The sequence below is a fragment of the Xenopus laevis genome, chromosome 7S, assembly GCF_017654675.1.
Source record: "Xenopus laevis strain J_2021 chromosome 7S, Xenopus_laevis_v10.1, whole genome shotgun sequence".
NCBI classification, from domain to species: Eukaryota; Metazoa; Chordata; class Amphibia; order Anura; family Pipidae; genus Xenopus; species Xenopus laevis.
The window spans coordinates 17,814,030-17,834,107 of NC_054384.1; the positions used below are offsets into that span (position 1 = coordinate 17,814,030).

A 20,078-nucleotide genomic window follows, 5' to 3' on the forward strand; every position below is an offset into this window, starting at 1 on the left:
AAATTCATAATATAATAATATTACATCGAAATTAGCTGCCCTGTTAGCTGTCCCAAGCTGCTCCTAACAGCTCATATCATGGAGTGATCCACAGTTGTTGAAGTGGGAGAGGCCCTTTTGGACACATATCTCTGTGTCTTTTTGGCTTTCATCAAGTTTTCTTTGGAAGTCTGCTTGATTGTTATTATTCTCTGTGTGAATTCTTTTTTTTTTCGTTTCTGGCCTGTTAGTGGCCTTGAGGTCAACCCAACCAGCCCATTATCTCTTCTATCCACAGCGTTATGTTTCATAGCCTGTTGCAAATAACAGAGAAACAAAATACAAGGGAGGATGAAGGAAGGAGAGGATAAAAGAAGAAAGAATCCAGTGGTTTTTAATTTTTGTGTGTTAACCCCCCGTGCACTTACAAGTAGTTGACAGTAAAATAGGACACTGTTATATAAGTGTTCCTACTATAATTCCACGAATATCTAGTTCAGGAAATAGGTGTTTCTACTAAATCCCTCCAGGCTTCAGTGAATATCTAGGGCAGTGATCTCCAGCCAGTGGCCCATAAGCAACATGTTGCTCACCAACATTTTAGATGTTGCTCCCAGTGGCCTCAAAGCAGGTGGGCTATAGACAGTGGAGTATCTCCTGGCCCCCTGCAAAAGAACCTTAGAGGGCCCGGCACACATTTCAACCTTATGGTCACGAATCAGCCACCCTTCCTCCCTCTCGGCTGCCTGCCCACCCATCCACACGCACACCCTCCCTCCATCTCTCTCTCCCTTTGGGATCCCTCTCGCTCATCCATTCTCCCTTCCCCTCAGCTTTCCATCCACCCATCCTCCCTCCCTCTCAGCCGCCCATCAATCCTCCCTCTCGGCTGACAGCCCATCTTCCCTACCTCAAGGTAGTAGATTAGAGGCAGCGCACTCCTGGGCATCAGGTAATAATCGCTTTTCTCCAGATCAATAAAAAGTTAAATCATTTATTCAAACATAGTATCAATCAGACAGACTTAGCATCTGAGGTCTCATCTTCCCTACCTCCCTCTCACCTGCCCATCCTGTGTCCCCCTCGCAAGTGGGGATTTCTTTAAAGCTATAGAGCTACAGTGCTGTACCGAGGGCTGGAATTTCTTTAGCCTACAAGGTGGATAATGGAAGCCAGTGTTAACCACTCCCCCTTTTAAGCCACAACCATGTTATCACAAGAACTTTTAAGACCATGTCCACAAACCATGGTAACAAACCAAAATCATGGTTGGGTGCTCACTGCAGGAATATCACTCATGTAAGTCATATCTTTAAATATACCATAAATATACCCTTAATCCATAGGCTGCCTCCTCCCCTATGAATAACACAACACCCCCCCCCCCGCACATGCTTAAACACACAGAGAGCATAGGGCAGCCAGAGTATAGCACACACGAAGCGTAGGGCAGCCATAGTATGGCACACACGGAGCGTAGGGCAGCCAGAGTATGGCACACATGGAGCAAAGCACAGGCAGAGTATGGCACACACAGAGCATAGGGCAGCCAGAGTATGGCACACACGGAGTGTAGGGCAGCCAGAGTATGGCGCACATGGAGCAAAGGGCAGCCAGAGTATGGCACACACGGGGTGTAGGGCAGGCAGAGTATGGCACACACGGAACGTAGGGCAGCCAGAGAATGGCACACATGGAGCATAGGGCAGGCAGAGTATGGCACACACAGAGCATAGGTCAGGCAGAGTATGGCACACACAGGGAGCATAGGGCAGGCTGAAGTGAAGCAGGATTCAAGATGGACAGTTCATACTGTGCTACATACAGTGACACAGTGCTGGGGCCCCTTCAGCAGTTTGTATGAGTGTGAACGGGTGAACAATGTGGGCAGTTTTAGTCTGGGTCTGAGGTGTGAACAGTACAGGGCTTTAGGGGTGTGAACAAATACAGGTTTTGAGGTGTAGACAATGCAGGGGCCAGTTAATCTCAGTACTGATACCTTTTAAATTTTACACATGGTAAGGAATCACAGCAGGCAGACTTTCATGTGGGGGGGGGAAACACAAGGGGGGTCAGCGTATCTGGCCTTCAGATTACCCCTCCACTCTGCTTTGGGCCCCCTAAGGCGGCATCCCCATGGTTTGTAGAACTATTCCTAGTATCAGTAGTAGCTAACCGCTAAACTGCAGCTGGTATCATAATTAATAAAAAGTCCAGTGTTCTACAAAACAAAATGCGTGTTTACAAGAAGCTAATAAAACCTAGCTTTGTGCTAGAATGTATTCCTCTGCTGGGCCACACACTGAATATACAGGTTTCAGACACAAAGATGGCACTTCCTTATATCAGGGAACCTCATTACGTAATGGGAGCACATGTTGAACGCTGCTTTTTGAATTCATGACCCGAGGCTGCTGACTGTCCACAACAGTTCTCTGTGCCTCATCTGGTCAAAACATCCATAAAAAGACTTGCCGAGAAAAGTCCCAGATGTTAAACAATTGGCACTTTTATTCACACGGCGTCGTGGAAGAGATATTAGCAACGGGCACAGCTAAAATAATTTCAGAATTATTTCCATGGAGCCCAATGCAACGCATCAATAGATCTCTTGTGTCCTACCCGGACCCATAGAGGCTGAAATAATTCTGGCTTCAAAGGGGAAGAAGCGTTAAATTCCAATCCATCTTCATTAGCATATGGAACACATCATTTTTCACTTGTTTGGTAATTTTTTACTAATTGCTAGAATGACCTAAATGCTAAATGTCTTTCTCCCCCCCCCCTTAGAAATAAGCCACCTTTAGGGCAATGGAATACGTGGCCCTTTTGACTGGGTCTTCTAGGGCCCAGCAGAGAATTTGACACCCAGGGCTAAGTTAACGGAGACAGTGCAAAATGGTATATAGAGGATTTATGTTGAATTATAATGGAAATAAGAAAGGGCTAATGGGCTTATTATAGTTTGGTCCCACTTGAATCCCTGTAGCAAGCTACTCCTACCCTGTTCAGGCATGAGTCTGAATGCAGAATCCCCATACATCGGTAATTAAATATGGGTTGTCTGCTGTGAGGTATAGGGGGTGCAAATAAGTTATAGGGAAGTGTATGTACTGTTACTGTTATCTGGAAACCCATTATCCAGACAGCTCAGAATTAAGGACTCCCATAGACTCCATTTTATCCAAATAATCCAATTTTTTAAAAATTATTTCCTTTTCCTCTGTAATAATAAAACTGTGCCTTGTACTTGATCTAAACTAAGATATAATTAATCCTTATTGGAAGCAAAACCAGCCTATTGGGTTTATTTAATATTTGCATGACTTTCTAGTAGACTTAAGGTATGAAGATCCAAATTACAGAAAAGATCCATTATCCGGAAAACCCCAGGTCCCCAGCATTCTGGATAACAGGTGCCATACCTGTATAAAGCTTCCTGTGTCGGCAGCTGATCTGGAGCCACATGTTGCCTATCTTTATTGTTTTCTTCCACTGATCTAAATGGAATGCAGAAACATAGAAGTAACAGCACTTCCATTCTACCTTTTTGGCAGGAAAATGGTTAAAGGAGAAGTAAACCCATACTGTTCAGACCCGCTTCCCCTCTCCCAAACTGCACAAAACAGACACATCTGCGCAGCAGGGATTGGTGCAGTTGAGTGGAGGGGGTCCCTATGATTTAAGTATGGGTTTACTTTCCCTTTACTTTAGTGAAAGATTTCATCTCTGTAAAGCTCTGTGTAAATGTGCTATACAAATAAAAGACCACAATATTTAAAAAAAAAATAAAAAAATTATATATATATATATATATATATATATATATATATATAATATATATATATATATATATATATATATATATATATATATATATATATATATATATATATATATATATATATATATATATATATATATATATATATATATAGTAAATTTAAAATAAATGCTAGGAATTCCCTGTTTGAATTTTATTAAATCCACCCCCCAGAACTGTCAGGAGATGTTGAATTATCTATTACCAAATGTTCCACAAATCAATAATTATTATGCCTTTCAGCTCTTAAAATCAAATCTCTGTAGGAAGTAATGTAAGTGCATTAGAGGAGGCTGGCTCTATATGAGTGCTATTAATGTCTTCCTTCTTTTCTCCTATCAGCCCAGAACTTGCACAGAAGGTGCTCATAGCTGTAGTGTAGTAAAATTGGCATGGTTGCACCTGTTTTAGCAACTCATAGCACCCAATAGCATTTGTTAGTGACACATTTGGTGTTGCTATGGGTTACTAGACCAAGCGCACAGTTTACACCTAAACCGATATTTATGTACAATGATGTACTACATTTTGTGCATATAGGTGCATCTAAGCTAAAAAAAAGATTTATAGGGTAGATGCTAGAATTAGTATTCACAGCTGGGCCCTTAAAGGGCAACTTAACCCTAACATTCCTCTACTTTGTACAGTAATCTATGAGAAGATCTAGGGAGCTGCCCCTGATATGGAGTTCCAATCTTCTGCTTACCATGCCCCCCCCCCATGTTATCATATCCCTGACTGCTGGGCCATGGCCCTTTTTGTATTTCTATAATGAGATTCTGACAGAAAAGGAGGCCTATGGGAAGAGAGGAAAAGGGCAACTAGAAACCAAATGGTAGTTTAGGAAAGGCCAAGTTAAGCCACAAAAACTTGTAAATGAAAGGTAAAATAAAAACACACATCCAGCTCTTAAGAGAGTCATATAGGACTGGAGAAAACCCACTTTATATTGTAGGCTAGAGTCCTGCAGCGGGTCGGGAACCCGCGTGCCGCGGCTTACCCGCAAAAAAAGCGGGCACTCTGCGGAATGAGGGGAGGACCCGCGGGTCGCAGGTTTGCAGGTCGGGTTGTGGGTCTCTCTTATCTTATGTAATATTGTCTATATTTTACTCCTTTTAAAGTTTTACAAAACTTGTTTCTGTCCCCACCCACTTTTGTTGACGTCACTTCCGGTTTGCAGCAACATCACTTCCTGTTTGATGGTGTTTGGCGGGTTGCGGGTCGTGTTGTGGATAAGGCAGTTTCTGGTCCGGGTCGGGTAACGGATCAAAGTGGGTAAATATGCGGGTTGCGGTTCAGGCTGCGGGTTCGGGTCTTAGAAATTGGTTCCGCGCAGGCAATATTGTAGGCAATAATGAATAATATATGGTGCTGGTTTTACTTTGGGTAAAAATTATTACTATCTTTAAAAATATTCCCTTTATTGGATCTTGCTATAGAACTGCTTTGGTCCTGGCCCCTGTTTCAAATGAGGGGAGTGCGTAATGTTCCCTGCCAAAAGCAAGAATCACAGCCAATCACAGCTCTGCAGTCAGACATGCTTCAGTTCCCTATCAGGTCCTCCTAGATGCTGATTGGTTCCTATTATACAGTGCAGTGCTGAGTGCCACTGGCTCCGCTGCACAGAAAGAAGAACAGAAGGATAGTAGGGCATTTGGGGAATTAGTTCAATAAATCAACCCCAAACACATTTTAAAGCACATTCCTTCTATATTTAAAAGAGTATAATGCACCAGCAGTTTCTTCTTTTTGCACATTAGGTCTCCTTTAGATTCCCATTACAAAAATACAAATAAACAATGAAGTCATAGTGACCCATTAAAAGTATTTCAGTTTTTTTTCTCCTCCCTAATATGACTGATATTTGGGGTAAATCAACTGCAGAATTCCTATGGACATTGTCAAGTCAATAAGCCGCCAAGACAACAAGGATTCCAAAGAGAAAAAAAAAAAGAGAATAGAGAAAAAATTGGAAGCAGATGTGGGAAAGGATGGCTCAGAGAAGGCCTTTTCTTTTCAGGAACAGAGCGGCCCTAACTCTGCATTTAATACAATAAGGCTTAGATGGAAGGGGCTGATCACATGCTTTCCATTATTATTATTGCAATGTTCTGGGGCTATATTCCAGCCTCCCAGTTGTTTCCAGTTGAGTACAAAGTCCGTGCCAGGCAGAAGACCCACTGTGAGCGAATTTGGTTTACAGCTGCGTAAAGCACATCTTTGTGTTTAATTACTAAATTAAATTATTATTTTTAAGACGCCAATATGTTCAGCAGCGCTGTATAGCATAGCAACTGTTGGGGACAGTCCCGATTTTGAAAGCTCAACCCGCAGTCCCAGACTGTTACAGAAATGTCATCTCCTGCCAGAAAAAGTTTCTAAAATTTCACTGGCTTTTGGCAGAGAGCCCAGAATACGTGGCAGGTGCACTTAGATACTTATGTAAGAATTTAAGATAAGCAAAGAAACAATTGTAACTAATTAAGATAAGTAATTATCTTGAGGAGACTGTGACTTGCATCTTAAAAGGCAATTCACCTTCATTATCAAAACTGTAATAACACATACAACCTGACCCTAAAACCCTTAGAAATGTGTTCAAACTTTCCATAACCGGACAAATTTTGTAAAATGGATATGGTAATTAGGGGGTGTGGCCATAAAATGGGCAGCGAGTGGCAGAACTGTTTCTCCCTCTATTTTTGAAAAGTTGGGAGGTATGGTAAAGTAAATGGGTGTTTACATTGAATGTACAGATGACATAAAAAAATACAGCCCCTACAAGAGTAAAGGGGGCTCTGAGTTTACAACACGGTTACAGGGGGTTTTCTTGGCTCTTTAGAATCTAATTTCATAGTTGATCAAAGGTACCCTCTGTGATGTTTCAAGTTGCAGTCAGTCATGTTTTGTTTTCCCAGGGGGTTTCCTATGATGAAGTTACCAGACTGTGAAAATCAGGGACATGTCTAGAAAATCCAGTTTAAAGGGCTGCTGGATGTCAGTTCATTTACATGCCAGTTGCAGCCCTGCATTTATCACAAGTGCCCCTGTTTTATTTTATGGGATCTATAAACTTGCTTTGTAATCCCATTATTTATTTTAATATATTCTTTATTTTTAATTTTTCGACAATGAAAAAAAGTGAGAAAAAACAAATAGTACACACAAAGTTTCGGACTGGGCCAGTCCCCCATTTTTTTTAAGCGTCGAGTAGCGCCTACGCGCATGCTTGTTCGGCACGTCATAGTAGGGAGGCAGGGGGTCGGAGGAGGCAATGGACGGTAGTCCCGATTGGCCCGGGCCGCCCCGTCTGACCCTGCACACACATATATATATATATAGTGAAGAAATGACTTGACGAGGAACGTTTTGAAAGCGGAGTGCTGCCCATTCGAAGAGATATATATATATATATATATATATATATATATATATATATATATATATATATATATATTAGGGATACACCGAATCCAGGATTTGGTTCTGAATTTGGCCAGGATTCTGCCTTTTTTCAGCAGGATTCGGATTCGGCCTTCTGCCCGGCCGAACCGAATCCTAATTTGCACATGCAAATTATTGTCAGGAGGGAAAACGCGTGACTTTTTGTCACAAAACAAGCAAGTAAAAAATGTTTTCCCCTTCCCACCCCTAATTTGCATATGCAAATTCGGATTTGGTTGGTATTTGTCTGAATCTTTCGCGAAGGATTCAGGGGTTCGGGCAAATACAAAATAGTGTATTCGGTGCATCCCTACCAGACTTTTTCCAATTATTTTCTATTTTCTATGTGTGACCGTTTTTCTAATATTGAAGTATAAAGTGTCAATTTTCACCTTCTAAAGCAGCTCTGGGAGGGGGGTCGTCGACCCTCTAAACTGTTGTAAATTGATACATTTAGTTGATACATTCCTTATCTTTGTCCCTGCTGAGCTGAATTTCTGGGTTTCATTAAAGGCAGCTGTTAGAATTGATACAATTAGGGATGGGTGAATTTTTTCGCCTTGAATCCCCGAAAAAATGCCGCTCATAGACACGCTTCAAAAAAATTACGCCGCGCGACAACATTTTTTGACGCCTATAGACTTTAATGGGCGTCTGCGTCATTTCGCCGGCGGTGAATTTTTGGCGAAATGAAACGGGTCAAATTCGCCCATCCCTAGATACAATAGTTACTAATACTCCAGAGATGCTGCTGAGAAATGTATCAACTAAATGTAGCAAAATTGTAACAGAATCTGCACCTGAATTACTGAGCTGCCAGACTCATTCGATTTTAAACGTGGATTTTTGGAAAAACAGTAAAAAACGAAATAATGGAAAGTAACCGAATAAAGTCTTTATTTCTGGGGAACAATCTAAAAACAACTGAACTGAAAAAAGTGTTTGGAAGGTGAACAACCCCTTTAAGATTTGTGTATGTGGGGGGTCTTCTTGTTTACTTGTCCCCAAATCTGTGTCTTTTATACAGAGACAGAAACGATACTGGAGAGGGAATCCTCGGCATCTCTCTGTAAGTAACAGGTTCATCTCCTGCTGTAAAAGCGAGCCCAGCTCCCCCTGTACAATTAGGGATGGTTTGTTCTGTCATCAGATCACATGGTCCCCAGGCCTGAGTGCGGCTGCAGCAGCTGGGAGAGGACTGCACTCTGGTGCTTTCAATCCATCCTCAGTCTCTATCTCCCAGAGAGGAGCACAAACACTACAGTCCAGGGGTGGGGTGTTTGGGTTTATTCTGGCTGCCCCTCCAATGCTCTCTCACTAACCATGTCTATTTGCTGCTGCTTCTTTTTCAGGGATTATGGATCCTCCAAGAGAAAATCAGGTAAGATGCCATATCCTTATATTTGCTTCTGCCTCGATTTATTCTTCTCCTGCACGTACTTCTTCACCCCCTTATTACTAGCACATTTCTGCTGCTGCAAATGGCAAGGATTTTTCTCTGGGTGTTATCACTGCTATGCAATAGGGGCAGGTACAGGTTCAGCTTCATCTCATTTGAGACGTCAGGGTATGCTGGGAGTGGTAGTTCAAAAAGAGCTGTATAAGTGTCAGCCATTTATTTCTTGTGTAGTAAGCTGGGCTATATAATATCGATGGTGCCTGCCTATTTGATACCTTGTGAACCAGCAGAGGGGCCTTTACCTCTGTACAGTGGCGTATTTGTATACATTCTACTTTAGCCTATATTTTGCCCTTTAATCTGAACTATGCATGAAACTACTAAAGTTAAATTGTCCAATCGGGAAGCTGCAAAATTTCCCGGGGGGTAGTGTTTCCTAATAGGCCACCCATTCCTAAAATTCCATTAATAAATAGTAAGGGTGCACTATACAAGCTACAACTCCCAGCACCCTCTAATAGCCATAAGCTGTTACTTGTTGATTCCCACAAGTTGGCAATTCCTTCTTTCTATGAGCAGCATCCCAGGAGCCTAAGGGATGGTGAGAGTTGTAGTTAACGGCAATCTGATTTTTAGCTGTTGTTCCCCCTCCTCCCACACACTCCTCTATACACTAACACACCCACACAATTTACAGCTCACAGAGATTTATGGCACTTCCACTTTGTGTTATTGATCCGCAATCCACTTAGTGAATTCAGTCTGCCAGTTCTGTGGCCAGCCTAGTGCTCTGCTGCTTAATTATAAGATTTGGAGGCTTCTTGCCCTGCAAACGCTAGGAAATATAAATATAGCCATCTTTTTGGAAATTGGTAATTGCTTTTTTAAGGGGAAGTAAAGTCTAAAATAGAATAAGGCTGGAAATGCTGTATTTTGTATACTAAACTTAAACATGAACTTATTGCACCACAAGCCTAATAAAACAAATGATTTATGCTTTCAAAGTTGGCCACAGGGGGTCACTATCTTGTAACTTTGTTAAACATCTTTGCAAGACTAAGACTGTGGACATGCTCAGTGTGATCTGGGCTGCTTAGGGATCATCATAAATTATCAAAACAGCAAGTCCAATAATATCTGCCAGAAGCCAATACAACAAGACTGATTAATAATCAGAATATGCAGACGGCACTGGGTCCTGTGTTGTCATGTAATCTAATGTGGATTTTATAGTTTTTGTATTGTTTAATTCAAACTTTCTCCAACTCTGCAGAACCAGTGGCCGCAGCAAAATAATCCTCCAAATAGAATCACAGTTTATCTGTTTAAATCTGGCTCCATGATCTTTGTCCCTGCAGCTGGAGTTGAAAACAGTAAAGGGGATGTAAAGGCGAAAATAAAATCCAATACAAATCTCTACACAGTCGCCGACTGCTCTACAGGGAAACAAACAAATCTGCTTGAGTTCTGCATGGCTGGAAATTAAGGCAGGGGCTCCCCCTGCTGTTCATAAGTATGATTGTTTCCCTGCAGAGCAGTTAGGGACCGTCTGACAATTCCTATCCACAGCAGTAAATGAAGGGAGAATTTCACTGCATACAGTCAGCTTTCTTATAAAAACGGTACACATTTTTTAATTAAAGTATATTGGAGATAGGTTTCTTTTTCATTAAAGAAAGTAAGAATGGGTTTTTATTTATTTGCCTTTACACGCCCTTTAAATTAGGTCCTAATTGCAAGAAATGAACTGGTAGTATTGGTCATTTATATAGGGCTATGGGCAAATGCAGGAGCTTCGAGAGCTAAAAACAATTGACCCTTTGAGCTCCATTCATAAGGCAATTTGGCATGGCCCTGGATGAAATGAATCAACACTGGTGTTGCACCTGCTAGGACCTGTGTTGAAGCATGCCAAAGTCATGGGGTGCCACATAAGAAAGAAGCACAGCTCTTTGGACTCTTTGGGAACACAACGATTTGCACCTATACAGTAGGAGGCAAATGCATATTCCATTGGGGAAACACCGCAGATTGTTCGGAGCTGTGCCAGAATCAAACCATTTTACACTAGTCAATACGGCTATAACTGCTCATCTCACATTGTGCCTTTAGCATTGTCTGTTGGTGCCGCCATTATAGAGTGTGCCATAGTGCTCATATTCTTGCCTCTGGGGCATTTACAAATTACCCCCTCAAAATTCACATAAACTTGATAGTGTCCCTCCCTTATTGCTCTGATTCTGGACCAACCCCCCCTGGACAAAAAAAGCATGATATAATTTATGATTGTTTTCTAAGAAAAGCAGTTGAGCAGGAACAGGACTGAGAATTGAAATAGGCCCTGGCATTTCATGTACACAGAGGCCCACCCAGCCCCCACCAGCCCACTAAATACTGACTTTCAATGGGACCTTATAGCAGCCCCTCTGGCATTTGCCAGAACCCACAGATTGCCAGTCCGGGCCTGAGCAGCAATGCACCCCTTGCACGCAACTCGCCTATCATAACCCTACCTTGCCTCACCTTTGGCATGCTAAAAACCATTCTATACTTTATAGCAAATTGCTAGGATATTTAGCTATAAATGCTGTTTCTCTATACCAGACCACATTTGTGTGTGACACTATGGAATTAGCGAGGGCTGTTAGTACTATGGTTTACTGTGCAAGCAAAGCACTTCCTTCCATTCTGTCCTAGAGTTTCCCAGTTTCCCAGGCTTACAACCAGGCCTTCCTTCAAAAATGAATCATTGTTCCAGCCCGAGTAATCCCACACATCCGCTAGCAAAGAAAAAAAAGGCTCAAAAGGATATTTTGACCCCTTTTATGAAAAGCCAAAGCAACTGATGGTGCCTTTCTGTAGCAATATGTCAAATCTGCCCTTTATAGTTGACAGAAAATTATAACAAGCTGACTATAAAGCGTTTTGGTTGTAAATTCACAGATAAATAACCAGTTTGTGCAGTTTGCAAGTCTAGTCTTTAATATAAAGCATTTTCCATTTGGCCTGTCTCTTTGATTTTGGATGCAGGCGAATAGAGAACATACAGATCCCTTGTAGCTAGAACCAGACTCAAGAGTCCAGAACCACTGTGCCACCATGTTGCCAAATTACTAACCTTTATTTAGCTTATTTTCAGCATTGGGTTTTCTGGACACAGACTACCTCCATGTTAGTTTGGCCCTTTGCATACCTCCCAACATTTTGGTAATAGAAAGAGGGACAACAAAATTTGCCGCGCCCATTGTTGTGGCCACACCCACTAATTACGATGTTCATTTTATGAAAGTTTGAACACATTTCTGTGGTTTTTATGTGTTATTACAGTTTACAGAAGGTGAATTGCCCTTTAAGCTGCAAATCAGTTTCCACAAGAGACCTGCTTATCTTAAATAGTTTCTTTAAATAGTTTCTTTGCTTATCTTAAATTGTTACAAAATTGTTGTAAATTGTTACAAAAGTATCTGAGGGCATCTGCCACATATTCTTTGCCAATTAAGCTTTAGAAACTTTTCATCTTTTTCTGGCTGTTCAGTGCAGTAGATCAAAGAAGAAGTCGGGACATTTCAGTAGCAAACCTGGGAATGTGGTTTGAGCTGTCAAAATCAGGACTGTCCCGCAAAAAACGTGACAGTTGGGAGGTATGCCTTTGTGTGTACATGAATTCTTTCACTGTATGCTCCAACTCTACTGACTCACTAATGAATCCAATCCTGTTTCTTAATTGAATTCTGCAAGAGAAAATTGCCCCGCCGTTTCTGTTCCTCCTGCTTTTGGTTTGAATAGCAGCGCTCCATCTGCAATCATTTTGGCCCTGCTTATGTCCGATCGTGACTGTTACACATTAGTGGTGCAAATGGCCTGTGCAGGTGGGAAAAGTCACAATGAACTTCCCGCACTTATGGGCTCAAGACATAACAATACATAAAAGAAGAATGCAAATTCCCTTGCCCTGGGCAGCGGTGGAACCAGGTCTCACAGCTTTGCAGTCAGAAAAGAAATTGAAAATTTATTGGAACCTAAAAACAATAATGTGAAACTGCTTTAACACACCTCCCAACAATCCAGTTTTCTGCCGAACAGTCCCGATTTAGATTTAGTCTCGAATTAGCCGGCAGTCCCGATTTTCATAATGAAAGTCCAGAGTTTCTCTTTGATCTCTTGCACTGACGCCAGAAAAAAATACAACGTTTCTGAAACTTAATTAAAATAAAAGGCTTTTTGGCAAAGAGCCCAGACCACTGAGTTAGTGATGGGCGGGTCGGGATTTCCCCTCTCTTGGCCTGCGCCCGCATTCACACTTCCGGGTTGCTTTTATAGACCCACCCCGCCAATGATGTCACAAAAGGGGCGGTGTTGCAGGCCCAGCATCTATTACAGACGAACCTGGAAGCCGGAATTTGACGGTGGCGGCGGGGAAAGCAGGAGAAGAGTTCAACCCACCACCCGCAAAGAGGTGGCGCAGATCCCGCGGGTATCGGGTTGGCCCGCACATCACTACACTGAGTCACTGCTCTATGATACATTTGTAGATAAGTAAAGATACAATTGTAACTATTTAAGATAAGCAGGTCTGTAGGGGGGAACTGAGACTCACAGCTTAAAGGACAGTTTAAACTTCATTAGCAACACTGCTATAACACATAAAACATGACCCTTAAACGCTTGGAAATGTGTTCAAACCTTTATAACCTGCCAAATTTTGTAAAACGGACGTGCCAAATAGGGGGTGTGGCCATAAAATAGGTGTGCTCCAAAAATTTGCCTCACTACGCTCAGCTGATGTTTTTGTCCCTCTTTACATTTTTAGAATGTTGGGAGGTTTGCTTTAACGTAGTTAGGTTATAATGCATACCTCCCAACTGTCCCTTTTTCGGAGGGACAGTCCCTCTTTTGACAGCTCAACCCGCAGTCCCTCATTTGTACTGGAAAGTCCCTCTTTTCTCTGCACTGAACAGCCAGAAAAAGAAACAAAGTTTCTCACTTAATTGGCTTTTAGCAGAGAGCCCAGAACAGCTAACAGGTGCAAATAAGATACTTTGTAACAATTTTGAGACACAAAAACACAGTTTAGATAAGGAGAAATATTTTCAAACTTTCATAACCTGCCAAATTTTGTAAAACAAACATGGTAATTAGGGGTGTGGCCACAGAAAGGAGTGTGCTACTTGTGGAAAAAAAAATTTGTCCCTCTTTTTACTTCCAAAATGTTGGGAGGTATGATAATGTACTGCTGCTCTGCTGTAGTTTATATAAACCAGAGATCCCCAACCTTTTTTTACCCATCAAATGTAAAAATAGTTGGGGAGCAACACAAGCATGAAAAAAATTCCTGCCAAATAAGGGTTGTGATTGGCTATTTGGTAGCTCCTACATGGACTGGCAGTAAATCTGGTCTTTATGCAACTAAAACTTACCTCCAAGCAAAGAATTGAAAAATAAGCACCTGCTTTGAGGCCAATGGGAGCAACATCCAAGGGGTTGGGGAGAAACATGTTGCTCATAAGCCACTGGTTGGGGATCACAGATATAAACAAACTGCTGTGTAGCCATCAGGGCAGCCATTTAAAGTTGAAAAAGCCTGAAAGGCCCAGGTTTTCACAGCCGATAACAGATAAGCTCTGTAGAATACAATGGGATTCTACAAAACCTTTTTGTTATCTACTATATAACCTGTGGCCTTTTCTTTTAATATTTAGTATTATTTTAGAAACATTTATTAATGTTTCTAAAGCAAACACACCACTTTTACCAATGCAGAGCAATAGTACATCATATCTTAATTGCGTTTAAACATTTTTACTCCTTTATAATCCTTTGGCTTCCTCTCGGACAGATATAGGGGGAATCATTATTCTGTACAGATAATGAATGTGGAAAAGCCAAGAAAACATCATAAATCTGTAGCAGATTTAACCGTCCATTCCTTATGATAATGAGATGAACATGGCATATCAGGGAGCAAGCTTGATCTCCATCTACATTTTCAGGCCTGCGTTTTTTAATCCTATTATAGATCAGTAGCATCTGGGTCTTGTTAAAGGGGAAATTGGAAATGTGCCCTTCAGTACAGGAGAAATATTCACCGCTGGCTTCTACTATTCATTAAGCTGCAAAGCAGCATTATTCTGGCAAATGGAAGTGCTTCTCTGCACACCTGCCAGACAATACATTAAAGATCCTGGCAGACTAGGTATATTTATTTTAAGGCAAATTGTGTCATGACTTTGTAAAGTAAAAATAAAATAAAAAAATTCTCAGAATTAATAAAACAGTAGCTTGTACTTGATCCAAACTAAGATATAACTAAACCTTACTGGAAACAAAACCAGCATATTTATTTAATATCGACATGATTTTCTCATACAGGTATGGGATCTGTTATCTGGAAACCCCTTATCCAAAAAGCTCTGAATTACAGAAAGGCCGTCTCCCATAGACTCCATTATAATCAAATAATCCAACATTTTTGAAACAATTTCCTTTTTCTCTGTAATAAAAAAATGGTATCTTGTACAGGTATAGGATCCCTTATCCGGAAACCCGATATCCAGAAAACTCAGAATTATGGAATGGCTCTCTCCCATAGACTCCATTTTATCCAAATAATCCAAATTTTTAAAAATGATTTCCTTTTTCTGTGTAATAATAAAACAGTAGCTTGTACTTGATCCCAACTAAGATATAATTAATCCTTATTGGAAGCAAAACCAGCCTATTGGGTTTATTTAATGTTTAAATGAATTTCAAGTAGACTTAAGGCATGAAGACCCAAATTACGGAAAGATCCGTTATCCGGAAAACTCCAGGTCCCGAGCATTCTGGATAACAGGTCCCATACCTGTACTTGATCCAAACTAAGATATAATTAATCCTTATTGGAAGCAAAACCAGCCTATTGGGTTTATTTAATATCAACATGATTTTTTAGTAGACTATAGTAGACTTAAGACACGAAGAACCAAATTATGGAAAGAGCCATTATCCAGAAACCCCCAGGTTTTAGAGTTATTTAGCTTTTTATTCAGCAGAAGTGAAAAGTCCAGAAGGACCTTCACATATTTACCCAAGTGCAATAACTCATAGCAATGAGCTCTCATCAGTCTATGACATGTAGTATAATAGACACACATTTCTGATTGGCTGGAATACGTTAATGCATTTAGGCAAATTTGCCCCTTAAACCTTAGGGTATATTAGGGTTTTTAAGGTAAGGTATTTTTTATCTAGCACATACCTAAAGATGGTTGGCCTTGAGTATGTGCAATATTTGGTGCCCAAATCATGCACATTTTATATGTAGATTCTGCTGCTCTTCTCTTTTTTACCATAAATTCATATACTAGTCAGATGCAATGAAAGATCATTTTGCATTCAGGTAATATTCCCTTTATTGGCTGCTGAATGCTACAAGTCTTGGCTTCAGAACTGTTGGCCTTCTCTAAGGTTTATGAAAATGCATTGTGTCTTTAGAAGGAGCTTGACTACACCTCTGTGTTTTGTATTTATAAGAAGCCGTCCACGGCTGATGGAAGAATCAGAAATGCAGAATACTTGCTTGCTCCTCCAATCAGGAGGATTCAGTTTTTCTGCATGGACTCGAACTCTTAACTATGCCAGCAGGCAACTTGTTTAGCATTGATACATATTCAAGACCGTGGCTGAATGGCTAATGCCTTCATTTGTAATTCTATACTTTACATGATATGACACGATAGTCCCTAAAGTGTCTGAGAATGTGGGACATGGCAGACTTTTGCTTGGCCCAATATTAAGGGCTCCCTGAAGAGAATGTGAAAATGATTGCAGTTAAAGAACACTTTAAAGGAGAAGTAAAACTAAGTAAGCCTTATCCGAAAGGTCCATCTAAATATACCAGTAAACCCCCAAAGTAGTGCTGCTCTGAGCCCCTGTCAAAAGAAACACTGCATTTCTTTCCTTCTATTGTGTACACATGGGCTTCTATCAGACTTCCTGCCTTCAGCTTAAACCTCCTTGCCCTGGGCAAGAGCATGCTCAGTTTGCTCCTCTTTCCCCCCCCCCCTGTCTACTGTAATCTGAGCCCAGAGCAGGGAGAGACTCAGGCAGGAAGTGATGTCACACCACATTAATACTGCAGCTCCTATCCTAAACAAACAGAGAGTTTCTAGAGCTTTTTACTCAGGTATGGTAAAACATTCTACTGAATAAATATAGCATTCTAGCTTGCACTATTGCAGCTAATCTATTGGCCATAAAATGCCTCCGTAGCTTTCCTTCTCCTTTAAGATACAACCACATGCTTTAAAAGAGAAAGAGATGCAAAATGGAAACATGAAAATGTAGGTGCCATTATTCATTCAGGCATCCTTGTTAGTGACCCGTTTCGGTTGGCAGAAAATTTGCAAAACGGCAAAAAATTTGCCAAATGCATTAAAGTCTATGGACGACCACTTTTTTGAAGCACAACATTTTTTCCATACAATGGGCGTCTTTTTTTGCAGCGAAAAAATTCCGCCCGTCACTAAGGATTTCCAAAGTTGTTGTTTTTAAAAATAGTCCTGCTAAATAATCAATAAACAGATCAAATATAAGGACATTAGAAGTAACCTCAGCTTTCCAATACTTAGCCCTTTTCCATGTACAGGTATGGGATCCGTTATCCAGAAACCCGTTATCCAGAATGTTCTGATTTATGGAAAGGCTGTCTCCCATAGACTCCACTTTACATGTAACAATTACAATTAACAATAAAATTAAATGATTTCCTTTTTCTCTGTAATAATAAAACAGTGCCTTGTACTTGATCCAAAACTAAGCAAACCCATCTTATTGGGTTTATTTGATGTTTAAATTATTTTCTAGTAGACTTAAGATATGACGAATAATGGAAAGATCCCTTATCCAGAAAACCCCAGATCCTAAGCATTCTGGATAACCGATACCATACCTGTACTTTTATATGGTCATGGAACTCTTTGGTAACTTCTAATATCCTTATATTTTGTAGGAGGAGAAACATTATTCCCATATAATACAGAGGGACATGAATGACCTGTAAAATATCTCCTTATAAAAGTTGTTTAGGTTGTCATCAGTAGGCGCTAAGTGTTGCCACTTGTGTCACATGACTCACTGAACCTTGTGTATTATAAGAAATAAAATATGCCCTATTTTATCATATAAGCTACTGTATTAGAAGTCACCAAGGAGTTCCATGTCCAGTATAAAAGCTTGAGAAGTTAGTAGGGACCGGGTATTTGTCTCCTTCAACTAAAAAAGTCCAACAACCACAGGTTGAGTGAGACAGTCTTAATTTTTCCCAGATGAAACAGGGGTAATTACTAAACTACAGTGATTTTCATTTCAGCAGAATATTTATTGGACAGAATACAATGATTCTTTATCTTACAGACTGCTGACCAACGTAATGTCTGAATTACATAGTTAAATTCGGTTGACAAAGACAAAGTCCTTCAAGTCCAACCCCTCCAAATAAAAACCCAGCCTCCATACACCCACCCCTCCATACACTCACATAAATTCTATATACCCATATCTATACTAACTATAGAGCTTAGTATCACAATAGCCTTTGATATTATGTCTGTCCAAAAAATCATCCAAGCCATTCTTAAAGGCATTAACAGAATCAGCCATCACAACATCACCCGGCAGTGCATTCCACAACCTCACTGTCCTGACTGTGAAGAACCCCCTACGTTGCTTCAAATGAAAGTTCTTTTCTTCTAGTCTGAAGGGGAGGCCTCTGGTACGGTGATCCACTTTATGGGTAAAAAGGTCCCCTGCTATTTGTCTATAATGTCCTCTAAAACTTACTTATGGCTTTACCAGGAACCTATAAAGAGACATAATTATGTTTTCATCCCTTGAGTTAATGCCCTTTTTTATACAAGACAGAACTTTATTTGCTTTAGTAGCCACAGAATGACACTGCTAAAATTAGACAACTTGTTATCTACAAAAACCCCTAGATCCTTCTCATTTAAGATAAACTCCCAACACACTGCCATTTAGTGTATAACTTGCATTTATATTATTTTTGCCAAAGATAGACTGAGAGTGAAAATAGTGGGCTTAATTGGGGTTGTTATTAATATTTAAATAGCTACAGGAAAATCTCAAGTAATTTATAAAACATCTGTTATTTGTACATATGTCACTATGGGGGAAAAAAAGCTGCCTCTTCACTAATAAAAAGAAAAGATATCTTTCTGGAATCCCATACTGATGAGGTGATGAGATAAACCTATAGCTGGTGCTGTCAAAAAGCTTTGCACGCTGAATACGATTTGAGATGCCTTGTTAGAATGCATTGCTGTTAAAAGGTAAGGGTGACGCCAGGATTCCTAAAGACTGGTGGCACAGGCTCACTCTGGAAAATATACATTAAAATTGGGATTAGGCAGGCCAGTCTACACTGCTAGCAATGCTGCTGTTGTATGACAAACAGGGAAGTTAATGTAAATGCAGCAATCTTAAAAGTAAAATCAGGGTCGGACTGGGGGGCCCGGGGCCCACCGGGACTAAAGTCCAGGGCCCCCTCTGACCCCCCTGCCTCCCTACTATAACGCACTGAGCACGCTTGCGCGAAGGTGCTGCTCGGCGCGCCTGCATGTAGGAGCCGCTCCTCACTGAAAGGTGTCGCGCATATGCGCAAATGGCGCTGCGCGGCACATAGAAAAACCTTTTTTTCTTTGAAGTATGATCGGGACGGGGGACTGGCCCGGCAGGGGCCCATTAGGGGTCGGGGCCCAACGGGTTTTTTCCTGGTATCCCGCCGGGCCAGTCCGACACTGAATAAAATTAAATTCAACAGACTGATGCACCATGGTTCTCTAATCTGTCCTCCAAGCCTAAAAGTGCTCCTGTGCTAAGTACAGTCATATGAAAACGTTTGGGAACCCCTCTCAGCCTGCATAATAATTTACTCCACTTTCAACAAAAAAGATAACAGTGGTATGTCTTTAATTTCCCAGGAACATCTCAGTACTGGGGTGTATTCTGAACAAAGATTTTTTCTCACAAATCCAGTAAGTCTAATATTCCTCCAACTCTCTGGCCTTGAGCCTTACGTGGTATGGTCTGCTGTCACCTAAAATGGAAAAGCATTACAAAACACCAGTCCATGTAGGGAACAGCCCCTACAGTTGGTCCAGCCCTGTACAGAGACACCCAATTAAACAGTGTCTCCGTTAAGTATTCTTTCACAGTAAGCACAATTAAACACAACAGATATTACAAACCCTTTTGGCAAACTGTGTCATTTTTAATTTTTTTGATGTGCAACTCTCAATCAAAGTCGACCATGGATTGCTGTTGAACCAGATGTAGAAAGCAATGCTGAAATTCCATGGGGTAGTAGTTAAAACACTCAGTCTTGGTCATGAGAGTTGGGCAACTTGTAAAGTGAAAGAAGTGGGCCTGATGCCC

General features: G+C 40.9%; 1 protein-coding gene across 11 annotated transcripts in view; it reads left to right on the forward strand.

Moving 5' to 3' along the window:
• The window catches only part of sh3pxd2a.S (SH3 and PX domains 2A S homeolog), a 181,405-nt gene that overhangs the window by 94,372 nt on the left and 66,955 nt on the right, over nucleotides 1-20,078 (forward strand). For 10 of the 11 annotated variants that reach the window (XM_041570932.1, XM_041570936.1, XM_041570931.1 and 7 more), the window contains exon 6: nucleotides 8,599-8,627. In XM_041570932.1, coding sequence (XP_041426866.1) covers nucleotides 8,599-8,627 — 29 coding nt within the window. Of the gene's footprint in view, nucleotides 1-8,554; nucleotides 8,628-20,078 lie in introns of those variants that run through there. The other variant, XM_041570940.1, reaches the window with a different exon arrangement.